Source organism: Carassius carassius, chromosome 27 (genome assembly GCF_963082965.1).
Source record: "Carassius carassius chromosome 27, fCarCar2.1, whole genome shotgun sequence".
Taxonomy (NCBI): Eukaryota; Metazoa; Chordata; class Actinopteri; order Cypriniformes; family Cyprinidae; genus Carassius; species Carassius carassius.
Window position 1 is genome coordinate 23,498,862 of NC_081781.1, and position 20,847 is coordinate 23,519,708.

General features: G+C 37.0%; 1 protein-coding gene across 1 annotated transcript; it reads left to right on the plus strand.

The window, feature by feature from the left end:
• The first annotated feature begins 1,962 nt into the window (after nt 1-1,962).
• Nucleotides 1,963-20,765, plus strand: ezrb (ezrin b). Its single transcript, XM_059513185.1, has 13 exons — nt 1,963-2,435; nt 6,066-6,149; nt 8,824-8,919; nt 9,258-9,532; nt 9,677-9,760; nt 11,092-11,238; nt 13,194-13,290; nt 14,381-14,544; nt 15,096-15,226; nt 16,656-16,816; nt 16,906-16,998; nt 17,187-17,426; nt 19,644-20,765. Exons 1-13 carry the CDS (start codon nt 2,424-2,426, stop codon nt 19,806-19,808), a joined length of 1,749 nt encoding a protein of 582 aa, XP_059369168.1. The 5' UTR covers nt 1,963-2,423; the 3' UTR covers nt 19,809-20,765.
• Nucleotides 20,766-20,847: the final 82 nt, after the last annotated feature.

A 20,847-nucleotide genomic window follows, 5' to 3' on the forward strand; every position in this document is an offset into this window, starting at 1 on the left:
TGCCAAATGTGCTTCAAATCAGGAGTTTCTTTAAAGCAGGCATATCAGTATAAGTCAATGCTTTGTCATTAAACTTGTGGTATCTCCACAATGTATTTCATATCCTGAAAAATTGCTATTTTAGAGGATGTGCTGTCAATAATATCTTCAGCTGTATTGCTCAGTTCCTCTGTCACACTTTTGCTTCACTGAGAGATAAATCCATCCTTTGATTTATTTATCAATTCATTCATTTTGGAGATGGCATTAAAGTTTGCATGGAAATAACTGCCTTTAATGCAATGAAGAATTATTACAACCGATCAAAAGTGGCACAAAAAAAAGAGTAGGCTATGCAGGGAAATCATTTATTGACAGTTTGAGATGAGAGACCTATAACCAGCTACTATTGCACTATTGTAGGCCTACTTGAACAGTGCCACACTGTTTTATTAAACGCTTTATAATATTTCTGAGTTTTGCACGTCCGTTGAACATGCTGTGCATTTTTCTGTCTTTGCATTGATTTTTCATGTAAACTAATGTCATTCAGCTTGCATGAAGTGAAAGGCTTTGAAGCCACTCGAGCAGGGCGCGTTACTGTGGGCGTCGCGTCGCGCGCGGCGTGTCTGGAACAGGAACTGGTCTGGAGCTGCTGTCATTGAGCTGAGCGCACAAAGGTGAGCGCACCGTCAGCCATATTCCCTCCGCCGGACTCTGTGCTCTTTTTCTCAGAGGGAGGGGAATTTTCGGCCGAAGCTAGACTGAATTGACTCACCTGCTCTGGTAAGATCTGCTCCGATCGATTATCGCCTGGGTCATAGACCACAATCCAGTCAGTGCGTGTGCGTCTATCATTCATGCGGTTCTGTTTGTACTGACGCCGCCCAGTTCAAAGAGAAATCTCTACCAACAGGTGTTGCTCTGATTCTCTCGGTGGGACAGCCTGGATCTTACCTACACAGATGAGACTTTTTACAAACATGAAAGGGAACAAATTACAATCTTCCCATGACTAACGTTACCAGGTGGACAAAAATGCTCTATGCAAATTTATGTTTAGATAGTGAGTGACTAGCTACGGATGGGAAAATATCGAAATCGGCTCATTTTTAGTAGCATAACGTTCCGTTCCGTTAACGCTTTTCAGCCTTGCCTTCTTTTACCGAATAAATCAATATAGTTAAATACTCTGACACTGTTTCATAATGTCGATCTTGTAGTTCGAATCCTCTGACTCTTATGAATCCAGAACACACCTTCAGCCTGACAAATATAATCCACCTCCCAAGTGAGTGATTCATATGAGCCGGTTCTTTTTTAAAGAATCAAAAACACCCAGTCGTTTTTTTTTTCTTTTCTCTTCTTTCTGTGAATCAATAATAGGCTAGCCTACAGCACGAGCCGTGAAATGATTCCCGATTTAATGACTCTCATGACCGGATATTTTTAGTTCTTCAAAACACATCACATCGTAATCTGACTCAATTAGGCCTAATAAATTATTTGCTATTACTAGCTACTTTTGTCATGTCCGACTCAAAATACACCAAAACTGTTAGTGTTATATTGTAGAATAGCTTATAGAGGCTATTACAATCGAGTGCGGTTGTAATAACGTTAGTTAGGACCTATTAACAGCCTACACGATTAAATACAATATCCTAGCTATTTTACCGCATTTTTCTGTTTTTTTTTTATTTTATTTTTATCAGTATTTGTATAATGAAAAGTCATTGTGTAAGCATAACATTTAAAATGTAATGCAATTTAATGTAATATTTAAATAAAACATCTTCATAGATGCGACAAAAAATGATATAGAAATTTAGAAATGTAGAATTTATTTCTCTTTTTTTTTCTTCCTTTATTTTTAATTGTTAGTGGGGGTGTTAAAGTTCTCCCTTACCTAAAGATGACCTAGTCTGACACCAATCTGCTCTAATAAACTTTAATGTAAACATATTTAAACTAGCCTACCATAAACACGTCCAAAACTGTTTGCTCTTCGTCGTCGTCTCATATAGGCTACATACCCACAATGAGTTTTATTATCTAGTTTGATATTTTATGGGAATATCTTCCATTTCTCGCATGGATCAGTAACCGCTATGTTTAACCGAATCTTTGACTTCATTCCCTATCAAGGCTCGGTCTTTGGGAAACACTGGAGCAAATATTTGTAGAATGGGGTGGGGACTTCAAATTGAAAGGCGGTGTTACCTCTTTTGGGTGAGGCTGTGACAATCCTGAGTTCCAGTTTTTAATCGTGATTCAGATGGAGTGCGTCAGGTTTTATTCTCTTTATTAAATGACAGGCAGACAGCTCTCGAGTCATTCTGCTAGCGCTGCTCAAACTGTTTCTCCTCTTTCTGCTATAGAGAGGACGCTCCGTGGAAATACACAACATTCTTTGACGGAAGAGATCTACAACAGGATTCAAAATGCCTAAACCTGTAAGTATTTAAGATTTTATTATTGTTAAAAGTGTTTATAGGCTCAGCATGACTGTTTAGCATGTTTCAAACTTCTGTTTCGAAATATTATGGAGGATTTCTGGTCTGATAAACCGTTTTTGTATTGTGACCTGATATTTTATTTTGAAACGGATCTAAATTCTGATTCTTATTTGCTCTATCTTCAAACCGTAGTTTCTAAATGTTGAAAATAACATTTTGTTAGCGAAATTATGTCAGTTGTCATTAAGTTTCTTCTTAAAGGCAGGTTTTTATAAGGTCTGGGTCTCGTTTATAGTTGTTTTTTTTTCTTCTTTACCCTCAACAAAATTGTAGCATGTGTGACGTTTATGGATTTTAAACCGCATTGAATGCTATCTATAGCTAATTGCTTATAAACACTCTTAAAATAGCAAGTGCATCATATTGTCAATTTGTTTAAGATGGTAACGGTTGTCAGGAAGAGTACAGAGGAAATGACATCATGATGCTCTCCTCAGAGCTTCTCGTTCATCCTTGGCCCCAGCACTGCCTGCTGAAATGCTGAATACAGAGGCTTGTTCTTGGTCAGTTTAGATGGAAGTGGTGGATTTGAGTTCACAAGAGCATTTTTTCAAGATTTTTCAGTCATTTAGATGCTTTTAAATCAAACAATAAAGTAAAAAAAAAAAATCTAATTAAATGATATAATTTTTTTAATTGTTTTTTTTTCAGTTTCTACACTGAACCCCTATGCAGACATTTTAAGGGTTTCTGTTTATGTCTTAATATTTCCCCTCCTGTTCCATAGCATGTTTCAGGTGTGTCTTTAATCAGCACTTCCAGCAGCTGAGGGTGTTTCCGCTCAAATCTTTCTTAACGTTTGTTCTGCTGAATAATTGATAACTAGACAATGCCTGTACCGCCCTTTGGTGATGTAGCACAAAAGCTCATTGTGCTGTAATCAGTCCTCATGTGCTCACGGGCTTTAGCTCAAACCAGATCAATGAAAGACTAACCGTACCATCATTCTGAGCAAAGAGAAGTTCATGCAACTCAAGACATGCAACCCTTGCCCATGCAACAGAAGTGTCATTAAGTTTTGCCCCTACTTTTATAGTACATGTCATCATAACACCATTTCAACTTGGGATCCTTGTGCCTGTGCCTACTGTACATGTTTTGCAAGAATGCATACGATTTACATACAATTCACTGCAGCTGAAATGAACACCAGTGGCATAAAACACCAACACCTTTTAATCATTTTCACACAAATTATGATTACAGGGGTAGTTTATTGAATAATAAAAACGAATTTTCTCACAGTTCCTTGCGTATAATATGACCTCAGAACACTTTCGCAATTGTGCATGATTTGTAAACGAAAACATTTTGGCATTTGCACCAAACAACCAGCTCCATACGTATTGCTTTTGTTATGTAGTAAACTTGCTTGTTACCTCACCCGGTACAGCGTTGCACTTGCTGTGTGCTCGGGTGCGAGTCTTGATAAAAAAAAGCTCAAAAACTTGTGGCATGGTTGCTTAGCAAATGCATTTTTTTCCACATTCTCTTTTCTCTCCCTATTCTCTTCATTTTTGCTAGGTATGCATTTTAAAATTCAGTATAAGTCGTACATTATTTGCGCAATAGAGCATTAACTGTTTAGCGCCACTCACTAGACATTCAATTTCCAAACTACCGAGATGCATACAACAAAAGATACACTTTTCAGTTTTCAGACAAGACATGCTTTTATTCCCACGCGCTGGACATTTCACTTGGGAAGTGTTGTGAAATGTGCAAGATACAGCGAAATATAATTTTACAGAAATATCGCCAGAGCCATGTTTTTTAGTTGTTGTTTTTTTCCAAATTTGATGGGGTTGCAACATTTGAAGATGATAAATGTAGGTTTTGAATAATTTCTTAGTTTCTCGGCTGTTGTTTTGGCCCAGCTACTATATAATTCAGGAGACATTTTAAAAAAGGACTGGTTAGTAGATTTTGCAAGAAACTGTAAAAATCTCCAATTTAGATTTGGTCAGTAGCTGACTGGGAATGTTGTCTGTAGATCGACAGTGAATGCGTGTCTGTGATGACAAACGGTTTTTAGTAGTCAGAATTTTAACCGCCTTGTGACATACATTATTTGGTTTGATGACGTCTGTTGCCCGATGAGCTTGGTGACTGCTCGAATTCGCCAATATACTGCAGCCAAAAAAGTTTGTCGGTCAGCTTAAAAACATTTTGAGAGCAATGTAGAGAAATGCTGAGAGTCTATTAAAATGCAGGCTGGTGCACGAGGTGGACCACTGAGAGGGTGTTCCTGAAAGAGACCCTTTGTTTTGCTGGGTAAATGGATACCCCTCCGTCTCCCCTTCTTTGGCGAGTTGGATGCCAGTCTTTAAGCTGAACTCTCCTCCACTAGATTTCAGATGGACACAGCAGGACTATGTTTCTGTTTTATTGTCAGTGGAGGGTCTATATCAAGTTATTAGTGTTGATTATTTGTAATAGTATATTTGTTCACTGATGAAGATCATATCACTGATGTACTATAGATATATACACACACATCATAGTACATCTCCATGGAAAACAGAACGTCATACAGTGTGAAACAACACGACTAAATGAAATAATGACAGAATTGTCATTTTCATGTGAACTATTCCTTTGTTTTTGTATTGCTGAAAGGGTGGAATCTGTGTTGTCTGCACTGCTCTGGTCTTGTGTGAGTTTCTGTTTACATAGTTATGAAATTTCATAGTTGAGTAATTGTTTTCAAAGCAGTTACATAATTACAAATTGTAATACAAATACAGTATGGTGTGTCTGTGATTCTACACCTGTAGTTTCATTGCTAACAGTTCACATGGTAATCACATGAATATGGATCACTGAATCAGATGTGCACTTTATGATTGTGCTTTGCTATCTAAACAAAGGTAATTCCTGTCAATTGGAAACTGCCGTCTACTTTTCCTGGATGAGAACTCAAATTAATACTTTCACCTAGATGTGAATTTTTTTTCTTCAGTTGGCTCTCACAAATGATTCCTTGTTCCTTGCTTCTGTGAGTTTGTTGTCTGTTCATTGTGAGGAAACGCCTCTGTTTCGTATTTGTTGGGAAAGTGCTTTAAAATGACTCTTTGTTGTCCCATAAAATGGTACAAATTTGTAGAGCGGTTTCAGCCTTTTTCTTGTTGACTCAGTCCTGTCAAACATTAACAGTAGAATAGATTGGTATTTCCCCTTTACAAAAAGTGGCTGAGGCACATTGTTCTGTGAAGCCACTCCTTCTGTTTTCCCAGTTTCTTTCAAGCCATGTCTGCTTCAAGAATGATAGTCTGGGTCATCAGCTTGCTACACAATCAGACTAAAGTTATCAACATAGATCATTACTGTATTCAGTGTTTTTTTGTTTTGTTTTTTGGCTAGCGTGCTTGTGGTTGTCTCATCATTGCAGAATTTATTTCTTCCCTTTGCTTCTGAATTTGCTTCTATAAAATAAAAACTGTAAAATCTAAAGTTGTAACCATCTTGTAATAGATGACCATTTTCCTCTCAATTGCTTTTTTTATTTTTATTTAACGGCACATGTCAACAGTGGTTGCTAATGTCATTTTTTTCTCTCTCTCTTAGGTAAATGTTCGCGTCACTACGATGGACGCGGAGCTGGAGTTTGCCGTCCAGCCCAGCACAACTGGCAAACAGCTATTTGACCAGGTCTGCAACTAAACATCTAGACAAGAAATAGATGATTTAACAAGCATTGGTTAGGATTCATGTGCATGAATACTGAAGCATGTTTTACAAACAGTTTTCAGAGAGTTACAGTAGCTTAAACTCTTAAGGCTTTCTGCCATTAAATTATATTTATTACATGCAATATTTTTTTTTTTACCTGAAATATCAGTCACTGAACATATTCAGTATTTTAAAAAAATTTTATTGCCAAAATTTTAAATAGGAACAGTGGATGAGATATGCGCAGCCACTGTGTGTAATTAGATGCATGCACAAAAATGCAAACTTGTTTGTAAATTCTATTCACAGTTTATTATTCACTTTACCTAAATGGGTTCAAGGCAGTGGGTTCCATGAAAAAGAGACAATTGATTTGACTGATTTCTTAGCAGTGTAACAGGCCGTGTATACCTGACTTCTGTTATTTGAATCCCTCACTAACGTTTCTCATTCTCTTCTGACAATTCCTTAAACAAATCCATGTCCCTCAGCTGAAGCAGAGAGGAAACAAGGATTGTAAACAGTTATTCAGAGAAATGTTAAAAGGTAAATCAAGAATACAAAAGAGAAATTTACATTAGTTTTCTTAGTCAAATACTTGTTGCTCAAGCAAAAGCAGGAGAGCAAAGCGTATGTTAAGCACAAAAAAAAGAGCAGGAGGAAAAAGTGTATAAATCTAAACTTATATTGGTTTATTTGAATATAAAATGTATCAATTTTTTTTATTTTATTTATCTTTTTATTAAATAAAAATTGTATTTTAAATGAGAATATTATACATTATGAATGTATATAAATAATATTTATTTTAAATAATGGTAACAAACGGTTAAGGATGCCACTGGCCATCCGTCAGTAGCACCGGTGCCTATGACCTAATTTAATTACCGGCTTGGTGACATGGGATAATCCTCTGCAAATAGAAGGCCCAGAACACCACGAAACCTCACAGGAAGGGTATTTCTTCTTTAAAAGAGCATATCCCTTGACGTATGACTCACTGACCAGTACACTGATGGTGCTCATTGAATGCCACGACTGTGGAAACAGTGAATAATGGCTGTTCCTCTATGATCACACTCTAGTTTTCCCATTCATAACAGAACCCACAGCTGAAGCAGTCTTTATTTCAGAGTAAGTGCTATGAGCCAGTCATGAACTGTGGATGGCACACGGCACAGATGAGAGGTTTGCACTGAAGCCTCTGGCAATCCAACTGTCCACGTTGGCAGACTGAGTTGCATACACACACACAAAGAGTTCTTAAAGTCCAGAGCATTATAAATAATGATGTAAAGTACTTATTAAACAAGTCTTAGCAGGGTGATTAATTTAAAAAAGCTTATATTAATTAAGTCTTGGTGCCGTGACCCGGGTCTGGTTGACTCTTATCTTTCTTCTCATTGGGTTGAAATGAACCTATTTTTAAAGCAATTTTTATTGCAATTTTTTTAATGGAAAAAAATGTTTAAATACATTCTAGGTATTACTCTACTTAGGTTAAACCCACTTTCTTGAATAGCTTTGTCCGTGAGCTTAAAGATGCTTAGAACCTGTTGAGCTGGTTAACAGCATTTGTTACGTCCTTGTCACCAACTTGTTTGGATTTGTTTTCTTTCTTTTTCCACGGATATGGTATGATTGTGAATGGTTATTAAAGGCAATAGAAGATTTGACTGAAGAAAAATATTGTTGAAATGTTGTTTTTAACAAATGCAGTTCTGTAAAAAAAATTGTCATAAGATGGTTTCTGTTTAGATTTTCTTCCATAATTTTTCCCCTAACTGAAGTGTTCTTCAGCCGCATTCACACAAATTTTTCAGGACAACAATAATTTAAAGGTCTGTCTGTCATGTCATACGTGCACATGCTTTGGGTAGAAATTCTTTGCTGCCAATGTTCTGTGTTTTTATTTCTATTAAAGTGGTTATGCATACTAAATGTGAGACTTACTAGATCAATACTAGATCAGTACATTTTATTTTAAACATGTATTTTTTTCATAGTCATCATGTATAGAGGACTGTACCACCATAGCTCAGTATGTACCAAAAAAAGAATTATATATACATGTACTGTATATATATATATTCTAACCCAAACCTTTTGAACAGTGGTGCAAATGTTGAAAATTCATGAATTTTGTATACTCTAAGGACCAGTAGGTAACTGCCATTGCATGAGAGCTGCAACATAATAAATACCATCTTGCACACAACATTTGGGAAATTGTGTATGTGCATGTATCCCCTTCAGGGCCGCTGGTGTTCAAAAACTAATGAGTGTGAATGAGCTAATGACTGCTTTGTAATGGAAAGAAGCCCAGCATTGCGTTAGCAAGCAAGCAAGCGCAAGGTTGTGGGTTCGATTCCCCGGGAACACATGATAGGTAAAAATTGTTAGCCTGAATGCACTGTAAGTCGCTTTGGATAAAAGCGTCTGCTAAATGCATAAATATAATATAAATATATAATATAAATATAATATAAATATAAATATGGCCTTTATTCTGTTTTCAAGGAAAGGTAACCCTGTGCTCTGTTGGATTTCAAAGCACTACAATACTATACAATAGTCGCAAAGCAGTCATCAAAAGCTTAATAATTCATCTATTTATCGTGTGCTAAAAGGTCTCTATTTTTTTACCTGACAGGTGGTGAAGACCATGGGGGTACGTGAAATATGGTACTTTGGACTACAGTATATGGACAGCAAAGGGTACCATACATGGCTGAAACTTGATAAAAAGGTAATTGTACATTTAGCACAACAATGATATTCTGATTTTCTTTAGTCAGGGTTTTTTAGAAGGACTCTTATTTTAAAAAGGTGTGAAATATTTAATGCAGCTCATAGCTGAGATTTTAACCCACCATAAATCAGGAGCAGTGAAAAAAAAAAGGGAGATTTAGTATATTCATGGTATATTCATAATATTAATTTAATGTTATATATATATATATCTCCTGCAAATATCTCCTTGGCTGTGGCCTAAATGTGCTGAAACCTATTTGGAGTAGTCAAACATTCATGAGTAGTCAAAAAAAATCTCAGTCTAAAATCCTAACACCCTTTATTTTTGTGCAGGTCTCCTCTCAGGATGTGAAGAAGGAGAACCCTCTCCAGTTTAAATTCCGTGCCAAGTTCTTCCCAGAAGATGTGTCGGATGAGTTGATCCAGGATATCACTCAAAAGCTGTTCTTCATGCAAGTGAAAGATGGCATTCTGAGTGACGATATCTACTGTCCTCCAGAGACTGCGGTGCTTCTGGCCTCCTATTCGGTGCAGGCCAAATTTGGAGATTTCAGCAAGGAAGTGCACAGGCCTGGATACCTGACCTCAGATCGCCTTCTGCCCCAACGGTGAGACACATAGAACTGGCTTAAATGGGGCATGTGCTCCTGGAAGTAAAGGAGTTGAATTCTGCAATCATTGCTCATCAGAAATTGGTTTTGCATTACAGTTAAAGGTTTAGAGTCTTTGTCCATTCTGTTGTTTGATTGCAGGGTTCTTGACCAGCACAAGTTGTCCCGGGACCAGTGGGAGGAGAGGATTCAGGTGTGGCATGAGGAGCATCGTGGAATGCTCAAGTAAGTTGACGACGTTCTCTCAAAAGTTGTTGTTATTGTTGTAGTATCTTTATAATTATCGTTCTTCGTGTGAATGGGCCTAAATGCTAAATGTAGATTTTAAAATGTCAGTTGATTGTAGAAATTAGAAACTAACACTTCTGTCAGTTGGAGCCTAATAATAGACTTGCTTGATATATCAGTCTATAGGCCTTGGTGGTTTGACATACAGTATACCATGCAATTATAAATGTTACTTGGCAAGTCCAATGTAAACTGTAGGTTGTGTATGGCTGCTAAAGTCTCAACTTTCAACTTTCCATATTAACATAGAATTAACCTGAAGTGCAGTCACAGGTGTGCCTATATCAGCTGTTTTGTCTAATTTTATTTTTTTGATTTATAGTCAAATTTCATATTAAAAAATAAATAATTATTTTGGGGTTATTGTAGTATTATTTATATACTTTTTCAGTATTCATTAATATTTTGCATGCATTTAATTTTAAATTTTATTCAATTTTAGTTTTTATTATTGGTTAATTTAATTATTTATTAATGTTTGTAATTATTTATTTACTTAACTTTTATTATACTTTTAGTAATTTAATTGCTTTTTATATAATTATTTTATGGACAATATTTTTTATTAAGTTGTTCAATCTAATATTTATATTTTATTAAATTTTCATTTGAATTTTCAAAAAAAAAAAAAGAATCACTTTAGTTTTAGTTTACACTAGTGCTGTCAAACAATTATTTGCGATTAATTGCATCCAAAATAAGTGTTTATTTAAATTCTATATGTATGTGTACTGTGTATATTCATTATGTATGTAATATAATGAAAGTTAAATGTATTTACACACAGTATATATTTAAAAATGTTTTACGTTTATTACAATTATATATTCATATTCTTATATTATATATAAATATATTTAATATATAAACATAACATATTTTTCTTTAATATATGCATGCATGTGTTTGTATTAATATATATACAGAATAAATATACACAGTAAACACACATATTATATAAGCAAAAACTTTTATTTTGGATGCGATTAATCGCGATTAATGTTTTGACGACACTACTTTACAGCAAATTATGTGAAATTAGGTTCCTCTAGTATTTAATTTACTGGATTATGTCATTCTAAGCTATACCGTATGATTATGTAATATATAATATATTATATGATGTGTAAAACCCTAGTTATGAGTACATTATGATATACTATTATTACCATAAAAAACCATATACTTTGCTAAAATATTTTAGTCATATCATTCACCAGTCTACTAGAAACTGAAAGTGATCATTCTGTTTTATTCTCTGTTTTTAGAGAGGACGCAATGCTTGAGTACCTGAAGATTGCTCAGGATCTGGAAATGTATGGGGTGAACTACTTTGACATCAAGAACAAGAAGGGAACAGAGCTGAGGCTGGGTGTGGATGCCCTGGGCCTAAACATCTATGAGAAAGAAGACAAGTGAGTTCAGCCTTTCTCTACATTCATTTGGCATTATTCACATCTCAAGTGCTATTTCAACTCAGATATGTTTTTCTCTTCTTTTAAATGCAATTTAAATTCTCACCCTTTACATTGTGGCAGAACTATGTTAAAATAATGGTATAAGATCATTTTTTCTAGTATGCCAAGCTAATTGGTAATACCTTTGGCCTACACATCCATCATCATCTCTTAATTAACTTTCTTAATTTTTGAAATTCAAGATATTAAAATCACATGTGTTGTGATTTAGTTTGAATTGAGGACATTGTTCAAAAGAACGGAGCTCGTCTTTCCACAAACAGAGATTTCTCTCTCTCTGTGTGTGTGTGTGTGTGTGTGTGAGAGAGTCCAGTGGCGACTAATGGCTTTTTCCTCACAATGCCCTCTATTCTACCCATAGCAACAAAGACTGGTTTTTCAAGTTATACAGTCTTTGGCAAGGATTGTGTATGTGACTGAGAGAAGGCTTTGCAAGTACTCACATGTAACCATAAGAAAACCATGTTGTACAACAACATGTGAAATAGTTAACATTCGTTGGATCTCTGTTTGTGTTGTTGCGTTTGCTGTGCTCGTCTAGCTTCAAGGTATCATCTGAGTGGCCCATATCCTTCTCATTTTTCTTCGGATGAACCGTCTTAACAGTCCCCCAAAGCATGTAGTCCTAGTTTAACACTGAATGCTGAGAAGTGATGGAAAATGTAATAGTCAATGCCAAAATGCAGTACAAAGTGGTTTTGTTTACTTTCTTTTTCCATTATCCCCATCAAACCAATGTTTGGACAGTAAATGCTTGAAGGAAGAACAAACAAGATTCTATTAGAATTCTAATCTTTAAAAAAGCATTATTACCAAAGACTATAGAAAATCCAAGATGTGTCACTCGTAGAGTTTTGAATGGGGAAAAATGCAATGCTCAATATGGCCGCTCAATCGCAGGAAGCCCCGCCTTCTGAATGAAAGAGCCAATGGCTAATCGGTAAAGTCATTGCGTCACCTCAGGTGCCATTAGAAGTGTCCCAGTTGCTATAGAAACAGTCAGCGCTCTGAGACGTGCGCTTATGACTGCGCATGCGCACTGCCTGTTCTAGCCTGAGAAATAAGCTTTTAATAACGCTATTTGAGCAAAAGTAACAACATTTATGACACAGGTGTTGTAAGATTTCTTTGGTGATGTCAAATATGAAATTTAATCCTAAACTTGGAGAACAGTTTTGGAGAATTTGATGTTTCCCCATTCAAAGAGATAGGAGCTGCACTGTGATGCCCGAGAGGCGTTTCAAAGATGGCCGCCGAGTGACATGACTTGTCTTAAAGAGAACTAGTGTTACTAATACATTATTCAAATCAAAAGTTTGTGTCTGTGGACATTATTTAATGGAGTTTAGTTAACAATGAATGAATGTTAACAAATAAATGTCTTGCTCATTGTTAATGCAATAACTAATGTGACCTTATTGTAAAGTGTTATTGTTAAAATATGGTCCGATATATTATTTAATGAAAAATAAAAAAGAGTAATTGATTGAGTTACATACCTTTTTTATTACCATCATGAATTATTTGAACCATTTATGTCATTGGTTTTCGGGAAGGTTTGTGGTGTGTCATGCGAGGTGGGTCGCGGTAGCTTTGTGTGTGTCATACGTTAGAAGGCGTAGTTGTAACTCCACTCCCATGAGCTCCACAAAGAGATCGCACAGCACACTCCTCACTGCCCTGATGTCATGCGCTCACGTTAATCACAGGCCCGTCCTTGTCTTCACATTCCTCGAGTATCTCAGCATCTCAGTGCTGATATTTGTTTTTTGCAGGATTTGCATGAAAATCAGGATTTCATGTTTCATCCAGCCTACAGTGTTTGTCTTGTGTGACTGTATGTTTGGAATGAATATAGAATGCCTCTCATGATTTCATCATTGTCTTTTCAGACTCACTCCGAAAATCGGATTCCCCTGGAGTGAAATAAGAAACATTTCCTTCAACGATAAGAAGTTTGTCATCAAACCTATAGATAAAAAAGCTCCAGTAAGTGAAACTGTGATTGCCTTCATACTGTACCTCACAGTCCCAGCTAAAACTGAAAAACTGCCTCGACGAGAATAAAACTTGTTTTACATCTAGTTTAAACAGAGTTTTTGAATTAAAAGTGTTATGATGAAAAATTTGTAAAAAACATTTCATTGGCTGCATCATTTGTAGGTAAATTGGACATTGAGCACATAAACGGGAACGAGATGCTCTTTACAAACGTAAAACATTATGGTTGGTTACATAATTATCAGGTTTTACACAAAAGGGGCTCATACCAAGTATTTTTAACTCTAAACTCTTTATTTAACTCTAAAATGGGAAAATTAGAAAAGTGAATTAATGAATTAAATGATTAAAATGGAAATGAAATGTTAAAATATTAAGAACTAATAAAAATGTGCTTTAACTAACATTAAAATTAAGGAAATGTATAAATAAAAGCTTATTCAAAATATTAACCTTCATGTTGTGTTCCCAGTCAAAAATGTCCGGCCTACACAAAAATTGCTTGTAAATTTCGTACTATGCAATATTACTACGAAATATTGGATTTAGTCTCATTTTATTAACTTTTCTTTCAATTAGATTGTTTTGTATTTCTTTTTGGACCTGATTGGTCGTAGGCTATGACAAAACCTGTGCTAACTGGAAGAAAACTGAAATGTTGAATCCAAGATCATTAAAGAAACAAGAAATAAGAAATAAGATTAAGGATTTTCAGCATAACACTATTATAAATACTACTAGAGTGAATAAATAATACTGGAATGAGTGTCACTTCAAAAGACTTCAGATTAGTTTTGACACACAAACACTAAATCACTGTAACGTCTGCAGTTTTAAGAGTCATTGGTTTTAACTGGGCTGTTTTGGCTGATAAACGCCAGGCTGGCTTTCACAGAGCGTTATCTCTGAGCCTCAGAGCCGGCTGCTCAGAACAACAGCCTTCTATAGGTTTTACATTTACATTATCACAGGACTTTATTAAATAAATACACAGTTAGTAATCTGATCAAAGATCCATAAACGGACTGATTTATAACCCCAGCATTTACATCTTGTCTCTTTCTTCTCAACCCTGCAGGATTTTGTGTTCTACGCCCCGCGGTTGCGCATTAATAAGCGTATCCTACAGCTGTGCATGGGGAACCATGAGCTTTACATGCGCCGCAGGAAGCCGGACACCATCGAGGTGCAGCAGATGAAAGCCCAGGCTCGAGAGGAGAAACAACACAAACAGATGGAGAGGTGAGGATGAATCACCTGATGCTGTCTCATCAGCAGATGCTGCAGTATATAAAAGAGACCATATTCTACACTTGTCTAGCCTTTTATTTCATAACTAGAAACTTTGGCTTGGCAAAGCCTGGGCCTGTTTCATAAAACAAGTTTAGCTAATTAGCCTGGATTATTTCAGTTAGGCTTGTTTTGATCCAAATCAACTGACAGTAAGTCAGACTTACTGAAATAACTTGTTTAATGAAACCGGTCCCTGGTATTAAGTTTAGTTTAGTAAACTAGAATCTATGGCTTGGCAAAGCCTGGTATGAAAAGTGCACGTTGCTGCTGATCAGGGTGGGCCGAGATGCTGAATAATGAATAGACACTGATATGTAAACATGAGTGGTCCTATGTCAATCTGCTCATGGTTGTGACATCAGGAAACCATAAAGATTTCTGAACAAGCTGTTTTTGCAGCTTGGGAAGGACAGACTGAGAGATGAGTTTTGTGTGTGGGTATAGAGCAGTGTCCTGAGCAAACGTCACTGTTCTTCTCTTTGGTTGGGTCTTATCTGCAGAGCTCAGCTGGAGGGTGAGAAAAAGAGACGAGAGGCCATAGAAAGAGAGAAAGAACAGATGGAGAGGGAGAAACAGGAGCTGATGATGCGACTCTACCAGTTTGAGGAGAAGACCAAAAAAGCGGAAAGAGGTAAGAAGCCTGGATCGATTTATTTGGAAAAAACTTTTTGGATTTAAAAACTGTTCATTTCTAATGCAAGATGATTGTATTTATTGACTGCATTCGCAGAAGCAAACAAAACAATCAAACAACATTTGAATTGTTTTGACTGAGGAAAATGTAAAGCTTTATCTGATTTTATTTTAGAAAAGACATGCAATTTTAACAGTCACTATTTAGATTTATTAAACAACACAATATGGACAATATTGAGACTGTTGCTTTGCTTGTTGTTGTCCTGTGAGTCTGTTTGGAAAATGTGACTCGTAATAGGAGACGTCAAGCCAAATACAGTCACTTTGGTCTTTTGAGTTCATGTAACCCTTTAGCTTGTTATTCTATAAAGCGGAGACACTATACTTTGATCTTGACTGTGCTCCAGCTGACAATACCATTGTCTGACAATACAAACACAAGATGGTGTCATACTGCACCTGTTACTTTTTTCATCAACTTTCTGTCATTGTGTGCTCACTTGTATGTCTTGTGGGACCTGTATGACTTTTATGGGAATATATGTTGCAGCAAGTCCAACCTTCTCTTTTCATATAAAATGAAAGTGAATGGTGTCCACCGCTGTCAAACAAGAGTTCAGTGAATATCAACTGTTCGACACAGAAAGCTATTGTACAGCCTCACATATACATTTGGAATATAGTGCATGAATCAGAAGTACTTTAATCATGCTTCAGTGGGTCTTTCTGGAGATTCTTCATACAGTGTTCATACAGTGTGTGGAATGACACGAGTAATGGGTTAACCATCCCTTCAAAGTAGAATAATTAGCCTACATAGACTAAAACTTCTTTACTAAAGCAAAAGTGCTAAAACATAACTGTCACAACTGTCTTGTATCAGACCAGCACACTTTTGATTAAAGGGGTCATGAACTGCCTCTTTTGTTATGTTGTTCTGTTTTCTGAGGTCCCCTTATAATGTTATCAAGATTCATAACATAATTCAAAAAACATAATTCTAGAGGTAATAAACTATTCTCTGTCCTGTTTTTAAAATCTCATTATGTACACTACATGTGGGAATCGGTGGGCGGGGCTAAACAGGCAGCGATGTAGGAGCGGACATTGATCATCTACGGAGGTGGAGTTTAGCCACACTATTACATCACAGAGTGGCAGATTCCAGAACCTGTCCTTTTGACAGACTGGCTTCAATATAAGCTGTTTTTAAACAAACGAGAACGTTTTGAATTCTGAAACTTACAGTACAGAGACTTTTTATAGTACAGTGTCCTCTTATGTGTCAAAAGATCAAGGGAATTTTGGTCTCTTAGTTCAGATCTGTTACTGTTAGAGCATCACCATCCACAGTGAGGCCCAGACCCAAACTTAAAATGTAATGATGCTAGCACTTTAAATTAAATCTGGATGCATGTTTTCAGACCTGCAGGAGCAAATGCAGAGGGCCATGCAGCTGGAGAGTGAACGGAGGCTGGCAGAGGAGGAGGCAGCCAGATTGGAGGCAGAAAGACAGGCAGCACTGCTCGCAAAGGAGGAACTGGCGCGTCAAGCACAGAATCAGCTGAAGAGTCAAGAACAGCTGGTGAGAACCCAACACTCGTTCTCTAAAAAACTCCTTTGCCTTCATCATTTTGTGCTCCATTAACAATCCTCCAAATTCGTTTCTCTCAGGCTGCTGAGCTGGCAGAACATACTGCTCGTATTGCACTCCTGGAGGAAGCCAAAAGACGCAAGGAGGATGAAGCCATGACATGGCAGCACAGAGTAAGACCGTTAAGACATAAACCCTTTCACCTTATGGTCTTTGCCATCTTTTTCACCCATGATGAGTTTGCAGTCCTGCAAATTTGTCCAAAAGCTGTCTGTATATCCATAGCCGTAGTATGCTCTTAAGTTCTTCAAGAATTGGATTGGTAGTCTTATATTTGTGGTGTTGGATTGTGTTCTTCCAGGCACAAGAGGCCCAAAGTGACCTGGTGAAGACCCGTGAGGAGCTTCGCAATGTGATGACGGCACCACCCATCCCTCCACCACCACCTGTATATGAACCTGATGAGAATGAGTATGAAGATGGCGAGAGCAACAGTAGCTACAGTGCAGACCTGCAGACAGGCGGTATCAATGACCACCGCAACGAAGAAAAGCGAATCACTGAGGCCGAGAAGAATGAGCGAGTTCAGAAACAGCTGTTGGTAAGTGTAACATTGCAGGAGCCACTGGATGAACTTTCCTAGGCTCCAGGATTAGAGCCTAAAGCCCGAAACTCACTGCACAATTTTAGCAATCCTATAAGATCACTGCATGTAACACTGTGCGACATGGACCTAATAAACTTGGCTAACTGTAGACTGTACGATGAGGACACCTATTGACTCGTACAATATGACTCACGTTACTATAGAAAAATAAAACGTAATCAGCATGCGCTAGTGGTATAAAAAAAGCATGATAAATCACACTTTAGCAGTTGTATTTTTTTATATTTGTGTTATATGGAAGCGGCGAAAGAGGAAGGGATAAGAGCTTGAGGTAAGCAGTTTTATGTCACGTTGATTTCATGTCGCATTTTTATTGGTTGGTCAGTAAACGTGGATTGTAGCAGCAAACACACTGTGCGATTATCATGCTGCATCATAGGCTATCTGTGGTCGTAATAATGGCCATCTTTAATCCTTTCTCACTGTACAACACAGGACCACTGATTAGGAGCTGTGATCAAAGAAATCACCACGACTGTTTCACGATGCAAATCTATTTGTCTGGGACAGCCGAAAATTGTGCAGTGTGTTTAAGGCTTTAGACCATTGGTCCCAAACTCAATTCCTGGAGGGCCACAGCTCTGCACAGTTTTGCTCCAACCCTAATAAAACACACCTGATCCAGCTAATCAAACTCTTCAGGATTACTAGAAACTTCCAAGCAGGTGTGATTTGGAGCTAAACTCTGCAGAGCTGTGGCCCTCAAGGAATTGAGTTTGAGACCACTGCTTTAGACAGTGGTAGCCAACCCTATTCCTGGTGAGCTACCTTTAGTTCCAACACACCTGCCTGTTATTTTCAAGTAATCCTGAACACCTTGATTAGCCAGTTCAGGTGTGTTTGATTAAGAGTTAGAGCTAACTGTGCTGGATGGTAATCCTCTGAGAGCAGGGTTGGATTTCATACTTTCTTAACTCTCAGGACCTGCCCACACGAACGCAGTTATTTTTTTAAAACCGCAGCTTTTTCTCCGTGGTTTGGCCATTCGTCCGCATGCAAGCAGGTCACTGAAACCGAACATTTTTTAAAACGGCTGGCAGGGTGAAGAATTTCAGAAACTCCGGTTGCAGTGTAATCGTGTAGTCAGAAGCCTGAAAGAGTTTCCAGTAGGCTGCGCTGTTATCTCCGCCTACTGGAAACTATTTCAGGCTTCTGATTGGCCAACATGGCTTTACGGTTGAGATTATATTGGCACCTGTTGGCTTGGCATGCTCTTGACAGTGCTTCATAGCATGCTTTTGCGTTTTCATGTGGATGGAGATTTCTTTAAAAACTGGAGAAGGAAAAACTCTATTTATAAGTATACACCGTGTACGTGTGGACATGGCCTTAAGTTAAGATCTTACTCCAGCGTATTCCTTCCTGAAATCACCATGGCTATAAACAAATATAGCTCTCTGCAAGTAGAAAGATTAACCCATAAAAAAAAATCAACATCTACTAGCAATTTGCCTTTCTTTTTAGGAGAGTGTTGGGTTTCTTTTTAGGGTTGGTTAGACCTAGAGCTATTCTTGGTTGACAGGAATAGTAAGGTGTCTAGTCCCAGGGATTTCTGTAAACATGAAACACGTCCTACTTTGGTTCATCAGGTTGTCTCATATGATTAACGTAGTACCGCTAACAGATCTTTGTTGGTCCTGGGCAACACTCTTATTGACCAAACAGATTTTGGAAATAGGATTAGGCTCTTAGGATTTAGACTTGGGCTGGAGCTTGATTTACAAACCCATAATATCCTTCTGCGGGGCTAGATAACAGTTAGGGTTAGCAATGGTTGATGTGATTTTTCCAAGCAGGTCATGTTCCTGAAATAACATACTGTACTTTATCTGTCTTAAAACAACATTACTATCAAGCAGTCCAAACACTGTAATCCCAAAAAAGTTCAAATACTATCCCTCTGCCAAAACCCAACCGTAACATTCCTAACTTATATCAGATGGAACTATAGAAAAGAATGTTGTCAACTACATTGGGCTTACATTGGGTAAGGCCTGATCAGCAGTGTTGTAAATGCAAATTTTTCCTGCATGAGGATGTAGGGTTGCGACTCATGAACTTGTGGTTATGACATGGATTCAGCTCTTATCGCTTTATTCAGTCACGGATCAAAGAAGCATCACTAAATCCCTGCCATTATCTTCTTTACAGGCTCTGACCTCAGAGTTGTCCCAGGCTCGTGACGACACCAAGAAGACTCAGAACGATCTGTTGCACACAGAGAACGTGCGTGCCGGCCGAGACAAATACAAAACTCTCCGGCAGATTCGCCAGGGCAACACTAAACAGAGGATTGATGAGTTTGAGGCCTTATAAAATATCCGGACCAGGAAACTTTGGGAGGGAGGGAGGAAAGGCATCTCAAAGCCCTTGTCTATTTTCTTTCTGTCCCTATATCTGAGTGCTCAATGTAAGAGGCACATCCGGCGTACAACACAAGTACAGCACACAGTAATGCAACAGATTTTAATTCATATGATATGAACACTGGTTCAACATGCACTTAAAACTAAATGATTAAAAAATGCACACTTTGACACATATGTTAACCCTTTAGTGGTGTACATTGAATTTCACGGTAATACTTTACAGTAAGGTTCTGTACTGTAGCATTACTTAATGTATGAGGAATCATCAACAAACAATGAACAATTTCATTTTCAATTTCAATTAACAGTGTCATTTATTAATATTTGTTCACTTGTTCATTCTTTGTTTGCAATGCTAATTAGTGATAACTTTTCATGTTTATTTATACAGTATATGTAGCCATAAACATTAACAAATTGCTCATTTAATTGTATTAAATAATGTTAACGCACACAGCCTTATTGAAAACATTACCAATTTCATAGATATACTGAAACAAATCTGCTTTTGCCATAAAAATATGAAGCTAAATTATATTTCAACACGTGCCAACAAAGCATTCTCCATTTGTTAAATACATGTTAGTAATATAATAATCTGGCCAAAATATCGTTTTGATTAGTTTTGGGTTAATAAGTGGTACTTTTTCTCCCCCTTTTTCTTATTAATGAACCACTCAGCACAGGGCTGGCTTGCTTGCAGTATGATTAATTTTATGTATTGTCTGATAATAAACCTCTTTAATTCATGTTGAATATGACTTTTGCCAGAATATTTGTTATAGTGTTTATTTATTCAGTCTTTGGGTTATTAGAGGTTTATGGGAATATGGACTTCTTTGTCAATGGCAGTGCAGATTCATTTGTTTATTGAATTCTGTACTGACCCATCATGATTCCTTTATTTGAAGAGATTAATATGTAAGTTATACATATATAATATATATATATATTGGATTATGTTCAAATGCATGCTAAATCCTTAG

Bases quoted from the DNA above. Each gene is read 5' to 3' on its own strand.
- ezrb (XM_059513185.1), top strand. The intron at 13,291-14,380 runs GTAAGTGAAACT...TCAACCCTGCAG, and splicing joins CTATAGATAAAAAAGCTCCA to GATTTTGTGTTCTACGCCCC. The intron at 16,817-16,905 runs GTGAGAACCCAA...CGTTTCTCTCAG, and splicing joins TGAAGAGTCAAGAACAGCTG to GCTGCTGAGCTGGCAGAACA.